Raw genomic sequence first — 16,687 nt, forward strand, 5'->3', positions numbered from 1 at the left:
AATTACTGTTTACTAAATTTAAAACCAAATAGTTATGTTTACAGCTTTTCCAAAATAGAATATATTTTATAGTAGAAAAATACCATTATGCAAGTAGGCTATTAAAAATGTTTCTATTGAATAATTTAGTTAATTCAAAATTAATAATTGAAGTAATTTTCTATTAAAATAGTTGCTGAAAATTGCTTAAATTCTTAGTCACAATGTGATATTTACTTTAAATATTTGTTTATTATAATTAAAAATTTGAAAAAACAAAATATTTTTCTTCAAAGTATAAAGTTGTATTATTCTAAAATTTTCGAAACTTTTTTGTCAATCTTTATTTTATTGTTTGTTAAGTTGTTTGGATATAATGAACCTGTGACTTTACAAGTATTTATTGGAACTGATCAAGGAAGAATTCAGCCTCATTTATTTTATCAAGCGAGTCAAGTATGTGGAAAAAATTCTACACCTTGTTTGCAAAATAAAATTGATGGAACTACAGTTTTAGAAATTACTATGTCACCTGATAAAGATATGACTGTCAGGTATAATTCAGAATTTTATTTTTTAATATTTTTTAAAAATTATGCTTGGTATTATTTGGACTGAAAAATAAAAAAAAAAATCTTAATTTTATACATTTATATTTAAAGTTGTGATTGCATTGGAATCTTGAAAGAACGAAATGTTGATGTGGAGCAGCGATTAGCAAATTATGGTGGAACTCGTAGTAAGAAAAGAAGTACTCGTTGCAGACTTATATTTCGTGTTGCTGTTCCTTTACCAGATGGTGTAGAAATATTGCAAGTTGCTTCTGCTCCAATTATCTGTAGTAAGTAATTATTTCAATATTTAAATTTTTTAAATCACTTTTTTTAAAAACACTTAATTATATATTATAAATTTATTGATAAAATTTGATGCAATTCATGTAGAGTTAGTCATTCTTTTAGAATTTAGTTCATTTTTAGTTTGAAGACATGAAATATTTGTACTTTATTTTCAAAATCTAATTTATAATTTCATTCTTATGTTGAAGAATATATGATTATGCAGTTTAACATAAAGTATTATTATGATGAAAAATTTTAATTACATTGAAAAGGCAAAAGTAAATTAAATTTCAGTTACTTTTTTTTTTGTTTTTTGAAGTTGATGTCAGTATAAAACAATCAAACTTCCTAAAACAGAAAAGTTCAATAAAGTATGCAGGGTTTCATGTTATAAATTTAATTCCTATATGTTTTTGAATGTCTGTTTTCTTTTTCAGAATCTATAAATCTGACTAAAGATGATGCAATAAAACTAATTTTATTTGGGAAATGATCTAAATGTTCAAGATTTTAATTTTTTATGAAGTGACATGTCAAAATAATTAAAATTTGAAAAAATATGAAATTAACTATTAATTTGCTTAAGTAATTTTTTTTTTTTTTTCCTCTCAAAATAATCTTGACAATATTCCTGCAACTTTTTATTCTTGTTTTTTTCCAGTTGTCACATAGTCCTATATGATCTTACTGTAAAAATGAATGTAACCAACATTTATCTTGTGTAGTTTAATTCGGTACTATGTGATTCTGATTTACACAAGTTTTACTCTATATGGAATACAAAAATATACAGGATGTTTCTGAAATAGTGGGACAAACTTTGGGGGATGATTCCTCACAGGAAAATAAAGAAAAAAAGGCATATAAACATATGTCCAGAAATGGGTGGTTTTCAAGAAAGCAAACCTCTTAAGATGATAGTGTCAGGTGTAAGACAGGTGTAAGAAAAGAAGACCCAAAACATATGTAATTGGGTGAGTTAATAACATATGCTGTTATTAACTCACCCAATTACATATCCCTCTTCATTAATTAAAAACATATTCAAAATACCCTCCAATTGCATCTGTGCATACACAGAGATAATGTAACTTGCTCTTTTGAAAGTTTCAGGCCTTCTACAAATGGGGGTGCAGACTTTTGATAATGCATTACAGCAGCATGTCCTCATTACCAATGGGAGCAGCATACATTAGCATCTTCAAGTGGCTGTTATATGAGAGAAAGTATTGCAAATGGTCAAAAAATGATCCCACTTTGGACTTCTCAACTTTTTTTCATTTCTCAATGTTTCAAGTTGCTAACTTTTTCTGTATATATGGATGGTAGTATGTATGGGGAGAACATGATTTTGTTCACTCACTTTGAAGCTTAATAATTCTTATGCCTTTTGTGAAAATTTCTGAAGCTTTGCAAGCAGGTTTGTGTATTAGGAAAAAATTTTTTAGAAATTTTCAGGAAAACTGGACAATGGGTTTGGGAGATATGAAGAGGTGAGGTCATATCTTGAAAAATTTTCAAACTATGTCATGTTTTTACTCCTACAAGTTTTTGATTTACTGGAAAATAAATGTAATAATATTTGTTTCAAAAACTCCCAGTTTCAATATTAATGTTTTTTGGTATTTTTTTAATAGCATCTCATAACTGGTGGTGTCTTACACAATTTTAACATTGAGTTAGCGTCATACTGTTTTTTAAACTTAAATATTTTTTAAATGGAGATATTTATCATAATTTAACAAAATTACTTCTTTTAAGCTTTTGTTATTACTTAAGTTTTACATCCCAGTATAACTGAAAATTATTGGACTTCCTAATGGTCCTTCTATCCTCCTGCTCAAGTACCAGGAAAGTTGAACAAGAGCCTTTACTGGTTCTTATTTTCCTGTGGGAAATTGTTTCTCAAAGTTTGTCCCATTATTTTGGAACATCTTGTATAATTGCAAGCTAATTGATTTACAGAAGGGAGAAGACTAGAATATTTGAAATGTGTGGTGTAATAATTTTAAAGAATTTATACTGGAATTACAAATGATGATGTATTTGCTAAAATCCAATAAAAATAATCCTGCAATAAGTTGCATAACTTTACCAGTGAAAAATATTTAAGAAATACACATTAGCAAAGTTTAAAATTGTGTGCCATCCCATATGTTATTTAATTATTATTTTTTAAACATAATCTATGTTATTAATTATAATAAGAAGGCAAAAAGCATAATTTTGAGGGTAGAGATGAGTTTTTAAAATATTTTAAATGCCAATAATGATTAAAATTTTAAATCAATTAAAATGGCTGACTGATTGTATTTTTAATGTATATAATACTAACAGCTGTTTTATTGAAGATATATAGTTTTAATTATTGGCTTATTGCCAGAGAACATTTTAAACTGTTTTACATACTTTTTCAGAGGTGAAGCCTCTAATAAGAGGTCATCTCTGTAAAAGAAGACTGTTCAGTGATTGGGCATGATGGATGTTTGAAGACCATTTAGTTTCTTTCATGTATTTTTAATTATTAAAATGTTCATTAAATCCAATTCTATCTGAGATATGACATGGTCCACCTCTATCTCTCTACCCCATCAAACTTTAACCACCAAAATTCAATAGCATCAATGCTCCTTATATACAAGTTACCGTGCCAAATTTCATTTCTTAATTTTTACCCATCTTGAGATATTAAATGAAATAGATGCTAACATGCATGCATGCACATACATTCATGGAAGTTGTTTACTTTTTTGGGTTTAGGGATCTCAAAACATCAAGATTTGTAAAAAATCCGGAGGGTCAAATGTGACATGATTCCAATACATTTCTGTGTTATATAAATAACAGTTGGAAAAGTAATTTATAGGAATTTATAAAGAAAAGGTAAATTAATTGGATATATAATGAAACATGACTGCGAAAAGTGAGCTGAACAAAGCAAGTACTGCTTTTCATGGAAAAACAATGAGGCTTTAGAAAGTAGCATCAAGCAAATGGATCATTACTCATGAATCCAGATCATTCTTCAAATTAAACATGATGATATTTGTGAATTTAAAAACCCCTCTATCGTGATATATAATAAATTTGTTAATTATTAATTGATAATTTATTCTTATTTTTTCTTTTCTATTTGTTGCAATATATTATTTTTCTTTAATGTATATCTTTAATTTTAGCTCAGCCTCCTGGTATTCCAGAAATATGCAGAGTTTCTTTACTTTCATGTTCAGCAAAAGGAGAATGTGAATTATTTATAATTGGAAAAAATTTTCTGAAGGACACAAAAGTTATATTTAGAGATATACCTAAATGTAAGAAATCTTCTAGTTCTTATTTCCTTTTTTTTTTTTTTTTTTTTTAAATTAGATAACTTGTATCAATGAATTGCTGTAATTAGTTGCATTAACCTGTAGTGCAAATACAAAAGGTGTAAAATTATTATCACCCAAAAAAAACCTATGCAAAACCCTCACCAATAACATAGAACAATGTTGTCAGACCAAAAAAATCTGAAATTGAGCTAACTTAATTAAAAATCATTATACAAAACTAATAATAATTTTAAGTATAAAATATCATTTGTTACAAAAAGATATTTAAATTACTTTATTCACTTTATATTTCATTAAGATCTAGAATGTATGACACCTTGTGATAAACATTAAGTAATAGAATTATCATTGCAAATGATAAATTTAAATAGTTTACTTTTATTTGCTTCTTCTCACTTGAGAAAACGGGAATATTTTTTCAATCACAGACATGGCCCATAATGTTACTATGATTTCAGGACAACTTGTTATCATTTCACTTCATTTCTGTTTTATTTATCTAATAATAATAAGCTATAATAACCTTTAAAAAAGTTAAAGATAAAAGATTTTAATTTCAGTGATGTTCATTGACCTGATTTGAGTATTAGTCACTTAGCTTCTAGTCACTGTAAGAACTAAAATTGAATAAAAATGAACATTTTTGTTCTAAATAGTTTTATAAGAGTTGTTTATTTTATAGAAGAAAAATTACCAGAAGTTTGTTTTTAAAGTATAAATTCAAATAGGAATGTCTAATAATGTAAATTAAAATATGGATATATGTGTCATACATACATATATATACAAAACTACCTTTGGCAGTTTTGGGAAAAATTGCAATGGCAAATGAATGTGTTTGTGGCATAAATACGATTTTTTGCATTTTTAAAATGTTCTTAGTAAGTTTTTATACAAAGGAAAGCTATGTGATGAGTTTACAGTTAAAATTGACAATCTGTACCATCAAATAATCCATGTCTGTTTTAAAATTGACTTTTAAACACAAATAAACCGTTGATGATTTGCACAGAATTACAGTAAACATTAAATTAGAAATATGTACTGTACATAGTTTTTAAAAATATTATAAGTTGGATATACTGATTTGTGTATTATTTAAATATAAAACTGAATATGAACCTCAAATCTATATTATGTTTTTATTTAATTTTAGCTATTTCTTTAGGTTCACCAATAAATTCAGAAAATAGAGTTGAAAACAAGCCATGGGAAGTTGAAGTAGAACCTGAGAAAGAATATTTACAGCCAGTAAGAACATTTTCTATATATTATAAAATAAAAATATTGATTTTTTTTTTTAAATTTTTATTATTATTAATTTTAGCAATTTAATCTGCATTCTAATATGTAGATAAAAAATTATAAAATGAATAAAATATTTTTAGAATTACATCTAATAATAATATATTGTTTGAATTACATCTAATAAGTACTATTAATAGCTTTGTTTAAAAAAAAAAAGTAGAAATAGAATTGTATAAACATCAGACGCATGATTATTTTAAAGAAATATTTTTAATTAAAGAAGTGACAATATAGTATTGTTTTATTGTCAACTAATATAATTACCATTTAAGCTTAGTTCCAGTTTTAGGAGTTAATATCTTATAAACATGAAAATTTACACCTTCCTCTCAATTTTCAGCATTCACTGTTTAAAAAACTAACATTTTCAACTACCTTTAGTGGTGTGTGTCAGGTGAAGCAGATTCTATATTGAACATCTATAGCAGATTTGAAGTTTAGAATAATACCATTTTTCTTTGATGTAATTATTCTTGAATTAGTTTTAACAAATTAAATGAATAATTACAAACAAAAATATTAAATTGTCTCTAGTAAACAATATAAGTGAAAAATAAAAATTATAAAAATATAAATTTACATTTTGCCAAATAAGTTTATTATTGCATGTATTATTGGTTGCTGCTATTTTTTTAAGGGGTTATTTAATATGGATTGCCATACCTTAGGTATGGATATAGATTCTTTATTGTTAATGCAGCTTCCTTTAAGTATTGTAGCAAATATTTCAAACACCTCCATGGTTCTTAGTTTATGATTATTGAATGTGCATTTTAAAAACTCTGCTTCTGCCCATCTTAGAGATACTCCTTGCTCACTTGCATATTGTGCTAGAGCTATTACATTAAAGAAAAGTGGTGTAAATCTGAACTTTGAATCTGCTATTGATATAGAATTAACCTGACAGAGGCCATTGAAGGTAGCCAAAAACATTTGTTTTTTTAACAGTGAATGCTGGAAATTGAGAGAAAGGTGTAATATTGGCCTGAATTAAAGTCAACCTCAAATATAAGTTGACTTCTGAAATTCTTATTTTTTTTAAAAAAGAAGTTTGGACCAAATATCAAATGATCCTTTTATTTAGCAAAAAATATGCATTTTGCAGTAGACATGCAATACATTAGAACATTAGTGTATATAATATAAAGTATCACAAAATAACATTATCTAAAATGTTATCCACATTATCCATATAGAATGTTATCTGTGTTATCTAAAAAAACTTAACTGAAACATACCCAGAAGCCAAAGAATATGAATCCTTATTTTAAATGTAAACTTAAATATATTTTAAATTGTACAATCTTTAAATTATTTAAAAGTGTGAGTAGTTTTAGCTGGGAGAAATTTTAAAATGTCTAAAATGTTCTTTTGCTTTTAGCTATGTCTGATTGATCTTTTATACATGTAAATATTTAGCACTTTTTGCAAAGTATTGGATAATAAAAATAAAGTTTTCACAAACTTCAAAAAAGATGATACATAATTGGTTAATAGGTTTTTTATATATACAATACAACGATGTATACAACTAAATTTTTTTCAAATTTATTTGCCATAAACTTTTAATAAATGTCTTACAATAATAATAAATGTCCTAAAATTTTTCTTAGATGTATTTTATAAATTTAAGCATACTTCTTTTGTTGTATATGTGTAATGATAAAAAGGTCTTTTAAAATAAACAGGTTTTATTAATGAAGCTACTTTAAACTAATTTTAATTTTAAATGTGAAATTTACATCTTTAGTGTATATATATATGCAACTCCTGATTTATGATGGTCCAATTTATGACTGGGCTAAAAATTATACAAAAAACAAGAAAACAAAAAGGTAAAAAATACAAGAGAAAGCATTGATGTAATTTTAAAAATGTAAATACATCATTAATGATAGAATTATGTACTCCATGTGTATAATTCTCCCAGCAGATGTGAAACTATTATTTTGTTAAATAATATTAGCAAAAGACATGAAATAGATAACAAAACTATTATAACACAATGCTCTGACTCAGCATAAGTATTTTAATTTAATTTTTATTTTAAAATGATTATGTTGAATATTATTTATTAAATTGTGTGTTTATGTAAAAATAGCTATTAAAAATTCTTATATACCTGTTTAATTATTGAATTATTATAATCTGTACACAAAAATATTCTGGGAGCGAAATATGTTCCGTTTACAATACAACCTCTTCATGAATTAGGAGCTGCCTGTTTTTAATACTTTAATTAATTTATTTATTTATATCTAAAAATTTATAAATAATACAATAATACTTTCAACAATGAAAATTTAAAGAAACTTTTTTTTAACTTTTCTAACTGAATATATATTTTTAGACACATCTAATTTGTTTGATTCCTCCATATCACAAATTGGATGTGATTGAAGCTGTAAAAGTACATTTGTTTGTGCAGAGTGGAGATAAGTTGAGTGAACCATATCCATTTACATACACTCCTTTATCCTCAGGTATGATTTGTTTTTTGTTGTTTGTTGCACTGAAAGATTATATTTCATCAACCAACATCTTCTGAAACTATTAGAAGTTAAATGTAAAAAATTATTTCATTAATAAATTACATAAATGAAATTAATAATGCATATAAACTGATGATAGTTTTTAAATATTGTTTTGTATGTTATGTTTTACTATATAACTAAATGTTTATAACTTCTAATAATGTAAAAGAAGATTTCTGTGAGACTGAAAATCATAATATTATAGCCAAAATATTTTGATTTTATAATAATCAGTCTTGCAAAGTTGATGATTTGTTTTAATGGATTTAACAAACAAATCAGCTTATTTTTTTATTTTGAATAAAATTTTCATCAGTGCAAAATTTAAATTTATAATGTTGCACATTTAAAAGATTTTGGTTGTGTAATTGTTATTTCTATAAAGTAAAAAGAAAAAAATAATTAATTTTATTTAAAAATTTTATTATAATGACAAAAATTACATTAATATTTTTTTAGTTTTTTGTTCAATAAATTTATAAAATAAATATTCCATATAGTTAATAAATATATTTTTAACTTCATATGTATCAAATATAAAAAGTAATTAATCCCTTAATTAAAGTCTTACCTTATATACTTTTATTTATTTATTTATTTAATGATCAATAACTAACCCTTTAATTTATATATATTAATACTAATTAAATCATGTAGTTAAATTTCAGAATCATATTTTAACGAGAAGTTAGGATGGTGAAAAATAAATATATTTAAAATCAATGTTAAACAAAAGAATGAAACTGCTATTCAGGATTTCTTTTATTGTTTAGTGTTAAATGCTGTCAAAAAATTTTGCTGGAAAGTTAACATATCAGCTAAATAAAGCAAAAAATGATAACTAATTTTTAGACACTAAAATACCAAAACAGGCTAAATCTGGCAACTATTCATCTGTAGTGATGCCAGTTTTCTCCAGATAATGTTCATGGTAGAATCGCCGTATTAAGAGAGTTCAACTCTGAAAACATTGATAAATTAAACTTAATTTACATCTAATTTATTACATTATTATTATTGCAAAGAAAGGAAAATATTTTGTTTTTTCCATGAGTACAATAGAAAAAGGAATCATTAAACATATATCAGAATAGAGGATATCATTCAATTGGAAGATGTTTTAAATTAAATTAATACAACTTGCAAAGGGAGCCATATTTCTTATCATTATATTGATTAATTGTTGTACTGTGATTTGACTATACAGTGGTGCCTCGAATAATGGACGCTGCAAACAACGGACTTTCTGTTTGGCTGTTACGTGACTCGAGCAACGGACTGGCTGCGACTTTCCAGCATAATTGGTGACTGCTCCATGGGTGCGTTTTTTAATAGCGGTCACTCTGCGTCTCCACTACTATGGGAGTGCGCTGCTGTTTGTAGGCATTTAGGAATGATGGTGAAAGAAAGAAAGATGGCGGTGCCCGCACTATCGATAGTATCGTGACGGAGGAATCTATAATTCTAAAATATGAGCTTTTAAAGGCAAAAGAAAGGTCCCAATTGTAAAATTTAACCATAAAATGGATTATTTGTTGAAAAAGCATTCAAAATAGCCACGAAAAAAATTAGAATGCCAGCTACCATTCGAAAAAAAATTCGTAAAGACACTTACATCACCACGTGCGCTACTCGTGCTTTCACAATTTCTAAATTTTCATTCATAAAACCACATAATGGACCTGGAAACAAGACTATCTGAGCCATAGAGGACGCCATGTTGCTTTCCACTGTAAATTAATGCTACAAGTGGCCGTTTTTGCCGTTTGACGGCGTGCACTTCCACCGGAATTTAGGAATGCATTCTGCAGGAATTTTTAAACGGATGTCGCTCGCGCAGAGTTACGCAGAGGAATAAAAGAACTCATTGCATGTTCTTTTTTTTTATGATACAGTACGGTTATTTTATGCAGCGGAACGAATTAGATGTTTTAACATGTATTTCTATGGGAAAATGCGTTTCATATAACGGACGTTTCACTTAACGGACTTGCACCTGGAACGGATTAAGTACGTTATGTGAGGCACTACTGTATATCTTTTTTTTTAATGATTTTTATCATAATTATTTTCATTGCAAATTTTACATATGAACTTGCTAATTAAAATAATAAATTTTCATAATAAAACAAGTGAAACATAAATGATACATTTCCATTAATCAAAAATAAACAATTTTTATAAGCAGTTTTCTATTTACAAAAATAATTTTATTAAAAATGCTTTATTTTTAAATTTATTTTTTAAAATGTTCATACTAAAAAGAAAAGGAACTAATACAATGTTTTATTTTGTATCTATATCAATATTTCAAAGAAAACTTCCCTCCTTTCATATTCAAAAAATTAAATTTTAAATACATTATTCAAACAATTTTGAAAAATATGTATAATGTAGGAAGAATAAGAAAATTTATCTTTGTTAAATATTAAATAATTTCAAAATAATTACATATTTACATAAATGGGATCATTTTTAGGTTAAAGATTTCCTTTCAGTTGAAATTATGAAACCAATATTACAAATTTATTTATTAGCCTTTAAAAGAATTTTTATATAAGAAAAACAATAACTGAGATGTAATGTTGCAAATACAATATAGAATAAATTTTTAAAATAATACTTAACCAATATATAAAGCATGAATAAGCAAAAGATAAATATGAATTAAAATAAGAAAGATCTATTATGCAGCTGATTATCTGATGTTAACACACACGAGTATTTGTAAAACAAAACAATAAATTTGGATTGTATCTTTCATATTGTAATCACATTTCTGCTTAAAAGTGAAAATAAAATAAAATTTTAAATTTGATGATGTAAATTTAATATATTTTATAAAATAAATTTATATTTGCCAATGAATAAAATAAATATAATAATAATAATAATAATTTTATTTGCAAAGGGAAAATTTCCCTATAAGGGGGTAGTACAAATACAAGTATTACATAAAGAATTAGTTTACATGATAAAAATACGTATTACATATTTTTATAACGATTATTAACTAACATAATTTATTACAAGGCACTGTTAATACCTTTAGGATATAATGTTATAAAGGATTTGCCTAAACGAACAACATCAAATTATTAGGTATTACTAAGGATTTTTTCAGTGATTTTAACAAAGTAGTTACAAATTTTGTAGGCATCCTTTCTGCTGATGAAATTTAGATTAATTTTAAAGTCGAGAAGTGATCCATCATTGCATATTCTTATAATGTCATATTGTTCACACAGTTTAGTTAGTGCTTGGCATTTTTGAAGTAGGTGGAGCATAGAAAAGTCATCAGATTGGCATAATAGGCAGTGAGTGTTCGAAAAATTTATATATGTTCTATTAACAAAGAGAGAGTATTTGTTGAGTCGTAGCGGCATTATTAGACGTTTTACGTTTAGATTGATTGGTTGCCACATGTAGGGTTGAAAAGAGGGAATATTGAGTATGTTAATATACCAAGGATGGTAGTTGCTTTGGTTTAGAGAGAGCTGATCTTTAATAATAGATTGGGATATAGCCGAATTTAGTAGGAGAGTTTAGGTGAATTTCCAGTCTTAAATCGTGTCGGTGAACAGTAATTCTGATATACCAAATGTGTTTAAAATTCTTTGAAATTTATAATGCCAAAGCTGCTTGTTTTTTTTGTTATTACTCTGCTTTATCATTTCTTGATATAAAAAATCGGTATTATCATCAGTTTGTATTTGAGTCTGTAGTAGAATTTTATAATATGTTTTAATAAATGGGGGAAAGCCTAAGTTTGGCTTGTCTCATGATGGATAGCGTATCCAGGTATTGTATTTTCGAGGTGGAATAACTTTCGGAGGAAGTAAATATGCAGTTTCGAGGTTTTATAAATAATCCAGTCCCCATATTGGGCTTGCATAGTAAATGATAGGATTTACAATGGTGTTGTAGAGTTTAAAATGAATATTCAAATTTGATGTTTTCATTGTTGCACATAGAAATAATAGATTATCAGTTGCTTGTTTAACTTTAGTACTTAATTTTGATATTTGAGTTTTGAAAGTCAAATTCCAATTAAACACGACTCCTAGGTATGTGACTTCGTTGACTATTTGCAGTGGAGTATTTTCATGATAAATTTTTGTGTCTTTATTAGATAATTTGTTGTTCTTACGAAAAATTACTATATTAGTTTTAGTCAGGTTTATTTCCAAGTAGATTGAATTAAGATAAAGGTTGAGTTGATTAATCTTGCGTTGAAGTGATATTTTATTTGGGGCTTGTATGACTAGATCGTCAGCAAAAAGGATATAATGAAATGTTTGATTTTTTTTATTTCAATGCCTTCGGAAGGATTGCTGAAAAGATGGTCGATGCCCAATAAATAGAAATTAAATAGATAAGGTGACAGGGGGTCACCCTGGAGCATTCCACGGGAAAGAATTAATGAAGGAGAAATCGTATTGCCTTGTTTAATTTTAACAGAGTAATTTGAGTAAAGCTTATTTATGGCAGATGTAAATTTAGCACTAGCACCACAGGCTTTTAAGTTATTTATCAGTAATGGAGTGTAGACTGAATCAAAGGCTTTTTTTATATCGATGAATGCAGCATAAACTTTCCTATGTTTTTTTGTAAGATGAAGCTGAATTATCATTAGTAGAATAAAAATAGCAGATTCAATTCCTTTATTTTTTGAGAAGGCATATTGGAATTTGGCTTCTAAATCGTTGACTTTGGTCCACTGTTGGAATTTGGTTGTTAACATTGAAGTAAAGCATTTTCTTATTGTAGACAGCAGTGCTGTAGGTCTATAGTTGTTAGGTGAAGACTTGTCACCCCTTTTATATAGCATATTGAGAATAACTGTGTTCCAAGAGTCAGGAAAGGATGTTGCTTTATACATAATATTAAAGATATTAAGTAGTTTTAATCTGGAACTATTAGGTAACATTTTTAGAAATTTATTAGGAATGTTATCATGACCTGGGGTTGAATTGATTTTTATTTTTTGAATTGCTTCATTTAGATCATCAATTGAAAAATCAACATCCAGGTGTTTGTTGTATGCCTTTGTATTTAATATTGTTGGTGAGTCTAAGTGGATTATTGAGAATTGTTGGTAGAAATTTTTCCAGGTGTCAAAGTTCACATGATTGGTGAATTTTCACTTATGCTAGGTTTGAATCAATATCTTCTTACTGTAGTCCAGAATAATTTGTTGTCCTTATTATATTTAATTAAGTTTAATTCAAGCTTCTTGAAGTAATTCTTCTTTTTTGTCTTAATTAGGTTGTTATAAGTTCGTTTAGCGTCTTTATAGTTGTTAAAGTTAATGTCGTTAGAGTTTAATCTGAATAGTTTTAGTTTAGTCTTTTTTTCCATTTTCTTTTTATAACAGTCAAAGTCAAACCAGTCCTGTCTAAATCCATTATTAAGTTGTCTTTTACCATTATTCAGAACAATGTAGTCATTCATTATATTAATCATTAACCTGTATATTTCTTTGCTATTGTTTTCTATTACTGTCGGAATGTCGCCAAATCGGTTTTCAATTTCTTTAGAATACCTGCAAGTTTTATATTGTACACGTTGTTTTTTGGATGGTAATTTATCAGAGTTTTTTGTCGAGAATAATAGAAATTTTGCCATTGTGGGGAAGTGATCGAAGATATCAAAATTGATAACGTTAAAGTCCATGCAGCAATCTAGTAGTAATTCAGAACAAATCGTAAAGTCAATAGTTGATTTTCCTGTATGTGTTAGACAAGTAAATCCTGCTGGTGTGTCAGTTTCAATGCAACCATTGATTATATACATTTTAAGATTAGTTATTATTTCTATTAATTTTTGCCCCAGTCTGTTTAGGTGTTTATCTTTCGAGTAGCGAATATTTTGTATTAAAGAATTAGTACCTTTATATTTGGAGTCCATTCTGTTGGCTATTCTTGCATTGAAGTCGCCCAATATTATGGAGTAAGGAGTCATGTAATGCCAAGTCTTGATGTGTTTAGATATTTCATTCAAAGTTGTTATATCGTCTGGTGGAATATAAACAAGTATTAAAGTTATTAGATTATTTTTGATATTTGCAAGAATAGGTTTATTGGTTTGAATGAGAAGCAAAATGAAATTCTTAGATTTTTTTTGTTTGTAGTATTTTACAGACACCTTTTTTCAATAGTAAACAAAGGCCTCCACTTGGACGGCCTGGGCCAATAAGTTTATTTGCCGTTGCTGATTCGATTATAAATTTTTCGAAAAAATTTGACTTGTAAATCAATTCTGAAGTAATCCAGGTTTCAGTGACAGCCAAGATGTCTGGTTCATATTTAGATGTAAGAAGCGTCAATTTGAGGTATTTTATGTTTGAGGCCCTGACTATTCCAATTAATAACAATAAGGCATTGGTTATTTGAAAAAGATTTGCGAATTTGAAATTTATCTTGTTTGTTAATTTGTCATTTAGTTGCATCTGTTCTTGACGATGGAAGGAAAGTATCTGCCTGTACCAGTTTTCCGGTGGTTAAGTTATAGGTCAGCTTTTCATGGTTGATCAGTAAAACGTCATTACGCAGTTTAACCTGAGGATATTGTTTACGTAGTTCGTAAAAAGTTGGTAATAAGAATTTCCGTCTAGCTCTTGAATTATTAGTTAAGTCCGGTGAAATTTGTAAATTATTCCATTCTTCTAACAAATTTTGTTGTTTTTTCCGTATAATGGTAGTAAAAATACGGTCTCTAATTTGATTATTGCTGAGAGTGATTCTTATTGTTATGTTGGGCGTTTTAGACAATTGAACTATCTCTAGTATATCCTCTTGAGCTATGTTTTGTAGATTTAAGAGAGAAGTAATAAAATTATGTATTTCTGCTCTTGAAGTGGTTTTATGGTTTGGATAATTATACATGATAATGTTGTTATATCGATGTTCGTTAATTAGCGAGTCCATTTTGAATTGAATGCAATCATTATTAGTTTGTAACTTATCTACCTGTTGTTTTAAGTTAATTATTTGTTCCTCCATTTTTATCTGGTGATCCTTCGTTTCACGGATATTTTCATGAATAATTTCTAGATCTTGTTTTATCTTAACCATTTGTTTAAAGAGTTTGTCGTTAGCAGAATTAATCAAATTCGATATTTTATTCCATAACTCTGAAGGGTTTAGTAGAAAGATAGTGGTCAGAGTTGGTAGACTCACCTGAAAAGTTATTTGCACTTAGTTGCGATGAATTTAAGTTGGGATTCATTTCGTCACTGGGTTCTTCATGAAGGTTTTTTCCAGAATTGAAGTTAAAGTCCATTATCGTCCTAGAGTTTGATGAAAGAGGTTGGTTCTTCTTGGTATCCAGTTTGGGACGATTTATTGGAGGTCTTCCCCGCTTAGGTGGAGAGCGTTGCATGTTTGTTAATGATGTAATTATTGAAGTAATTTATCTTAGTAAGTTACAAATTTAAACTTTTAACAGTAATATAAAAAGTCAAAAATGTTTGTTTCTTAGGCTTAGTAAGGATGACCAGGAGCACAAGAAAAAACGCCAGCAGCCTCGACGGATGAACACTCCCCCGAATAAAATAAATATTAAACATAAACAAATAAAAACAAGTTAATTTTATATTATCCATTTGATAATCTTCACTAACTTCATAACATGACAAATATCTAATTTAACTAAATGATAAATATCTTCTACAAATAATATTTATCTTGTAATAAATAAATATCTCTTTTTACTATACTTTCTTAATTTTTTCTATTTTTTTTTTAACTTTTAAGTGTTGATCATACACATGACTTTAATTAAGGGGTTAATTTATATTATAAAATATTATTTAAAAAGAATACTAATAAATTATAAATTTATAGAAATTTCAATTATTTAACCTATTTGTTCAATTATCTTTTTGTTTTTTGAAAAAATTTTATTGTTCGCAAATAATTTTTCAATAATGAAATATCTTTTTATTTTTTTATTATTTAAAAACTTTTAGTTTTTTTTTTATTGGCAAATGGTGAAGGATGGCTATTTTGGAATGCAAAAGTGTTAATAAAAAGGAGTATTTAAGTATTTTATGTTTTTAATATATATTATACGTAGCCTATATATATATGTATAAATATTTTATATGTAAATATACAATCAGTGTTGTCATCAATTTTATAGCAATATATAGAATAAATATTTTAATTTCTTCAATGAAATATTCATGAATAGAAAATAATACTTTTACATTTTTAATCAGCTTTTTTTTATAATTCATTATATTGCTATTTAATTCTTTTTGAGTTGTTTTATGCAAAAGTTGTGTGATATGATAGCGTATGAAAATAAAAGGCAAAGATAAAATGGAATATTAATTGAAAATGTTTCAAAATTTAAAGTATTTTTTTACATATAACACTTAAATATTATTGTCTTTTTCTAAATATGGAAAGTTTTATATGTATAAGGAATAATAAACTTAATAGAAAACTTTTTAAATACTTTAGTTATTTTAGTAATATGTTTCATCATAAGTACAGTACGAATTTGAAGATTTTCCACAAAACTAAGCTTTATAAAATAACTGAAGTTCAACAATAAATTCTCAAAATATCTCCTTGAGTTTATCCGTAATGTTAAGCTATTCTATGAGTACAGGTATTTCAAATCAGATTTCTTTATGATGTTAATTATAATAAATTATGCACCAAATTGGTAGTTATAT

General features: G+C 26.7%; 1 protein-coding gene across 3 annotated transcripts in view; it reads left to right on the plus strand.

The window, feature by feature from the left end:
- The window catches only part of NFAT (NFAT nuclear factor), a 98,363-nt gene that overhangs the window by 64,851 nt on the left and 16,825 nt on the right, over positions 1-16,687 (plus strand). For 2 of the 3 annotated variants that reach the window (XM_067276227.1, XM_067276228.1), the window contains exons 5-9: positions 343-533; positions 642-820; positions 4,001-4,135; positions 5,313-5,407; positions 7,815-7,947. In XM_067276227.1, the coding sequence (XP_067132328.1) occupies positions 343-533; positions 642-820; positions 4,001-4,135; positions 5,313-5,407; positions 7,815-7,947 (733 nt within the window). The remainder of the gene's footprint in view (positions 1-342; positions 534-641; positions 821-4,000; positions 4,136-5,312; positions 5,408-7,814; positions 7,948-16,687) is intronic. The other variant, XM_067276229.1, reaches the window with a different exon arrangement.

The sequence above is a fragment of the Centruroides vittatus genome, unplaced genomic scaffold (assembly GCF_030686945.1).
Source record: "Centruroides vittatus isolate TY-2023 unplaced genomic scaffold, ASM3068694v2 contig_680, whole genome shotgun sequence".
NCBI classification, from domain to species: Eukaryota; Metazoa; Arthropoda; class Arachnida; order Scorpiones; family Buthidae; genus Centruroides; species Centruroides vittatus.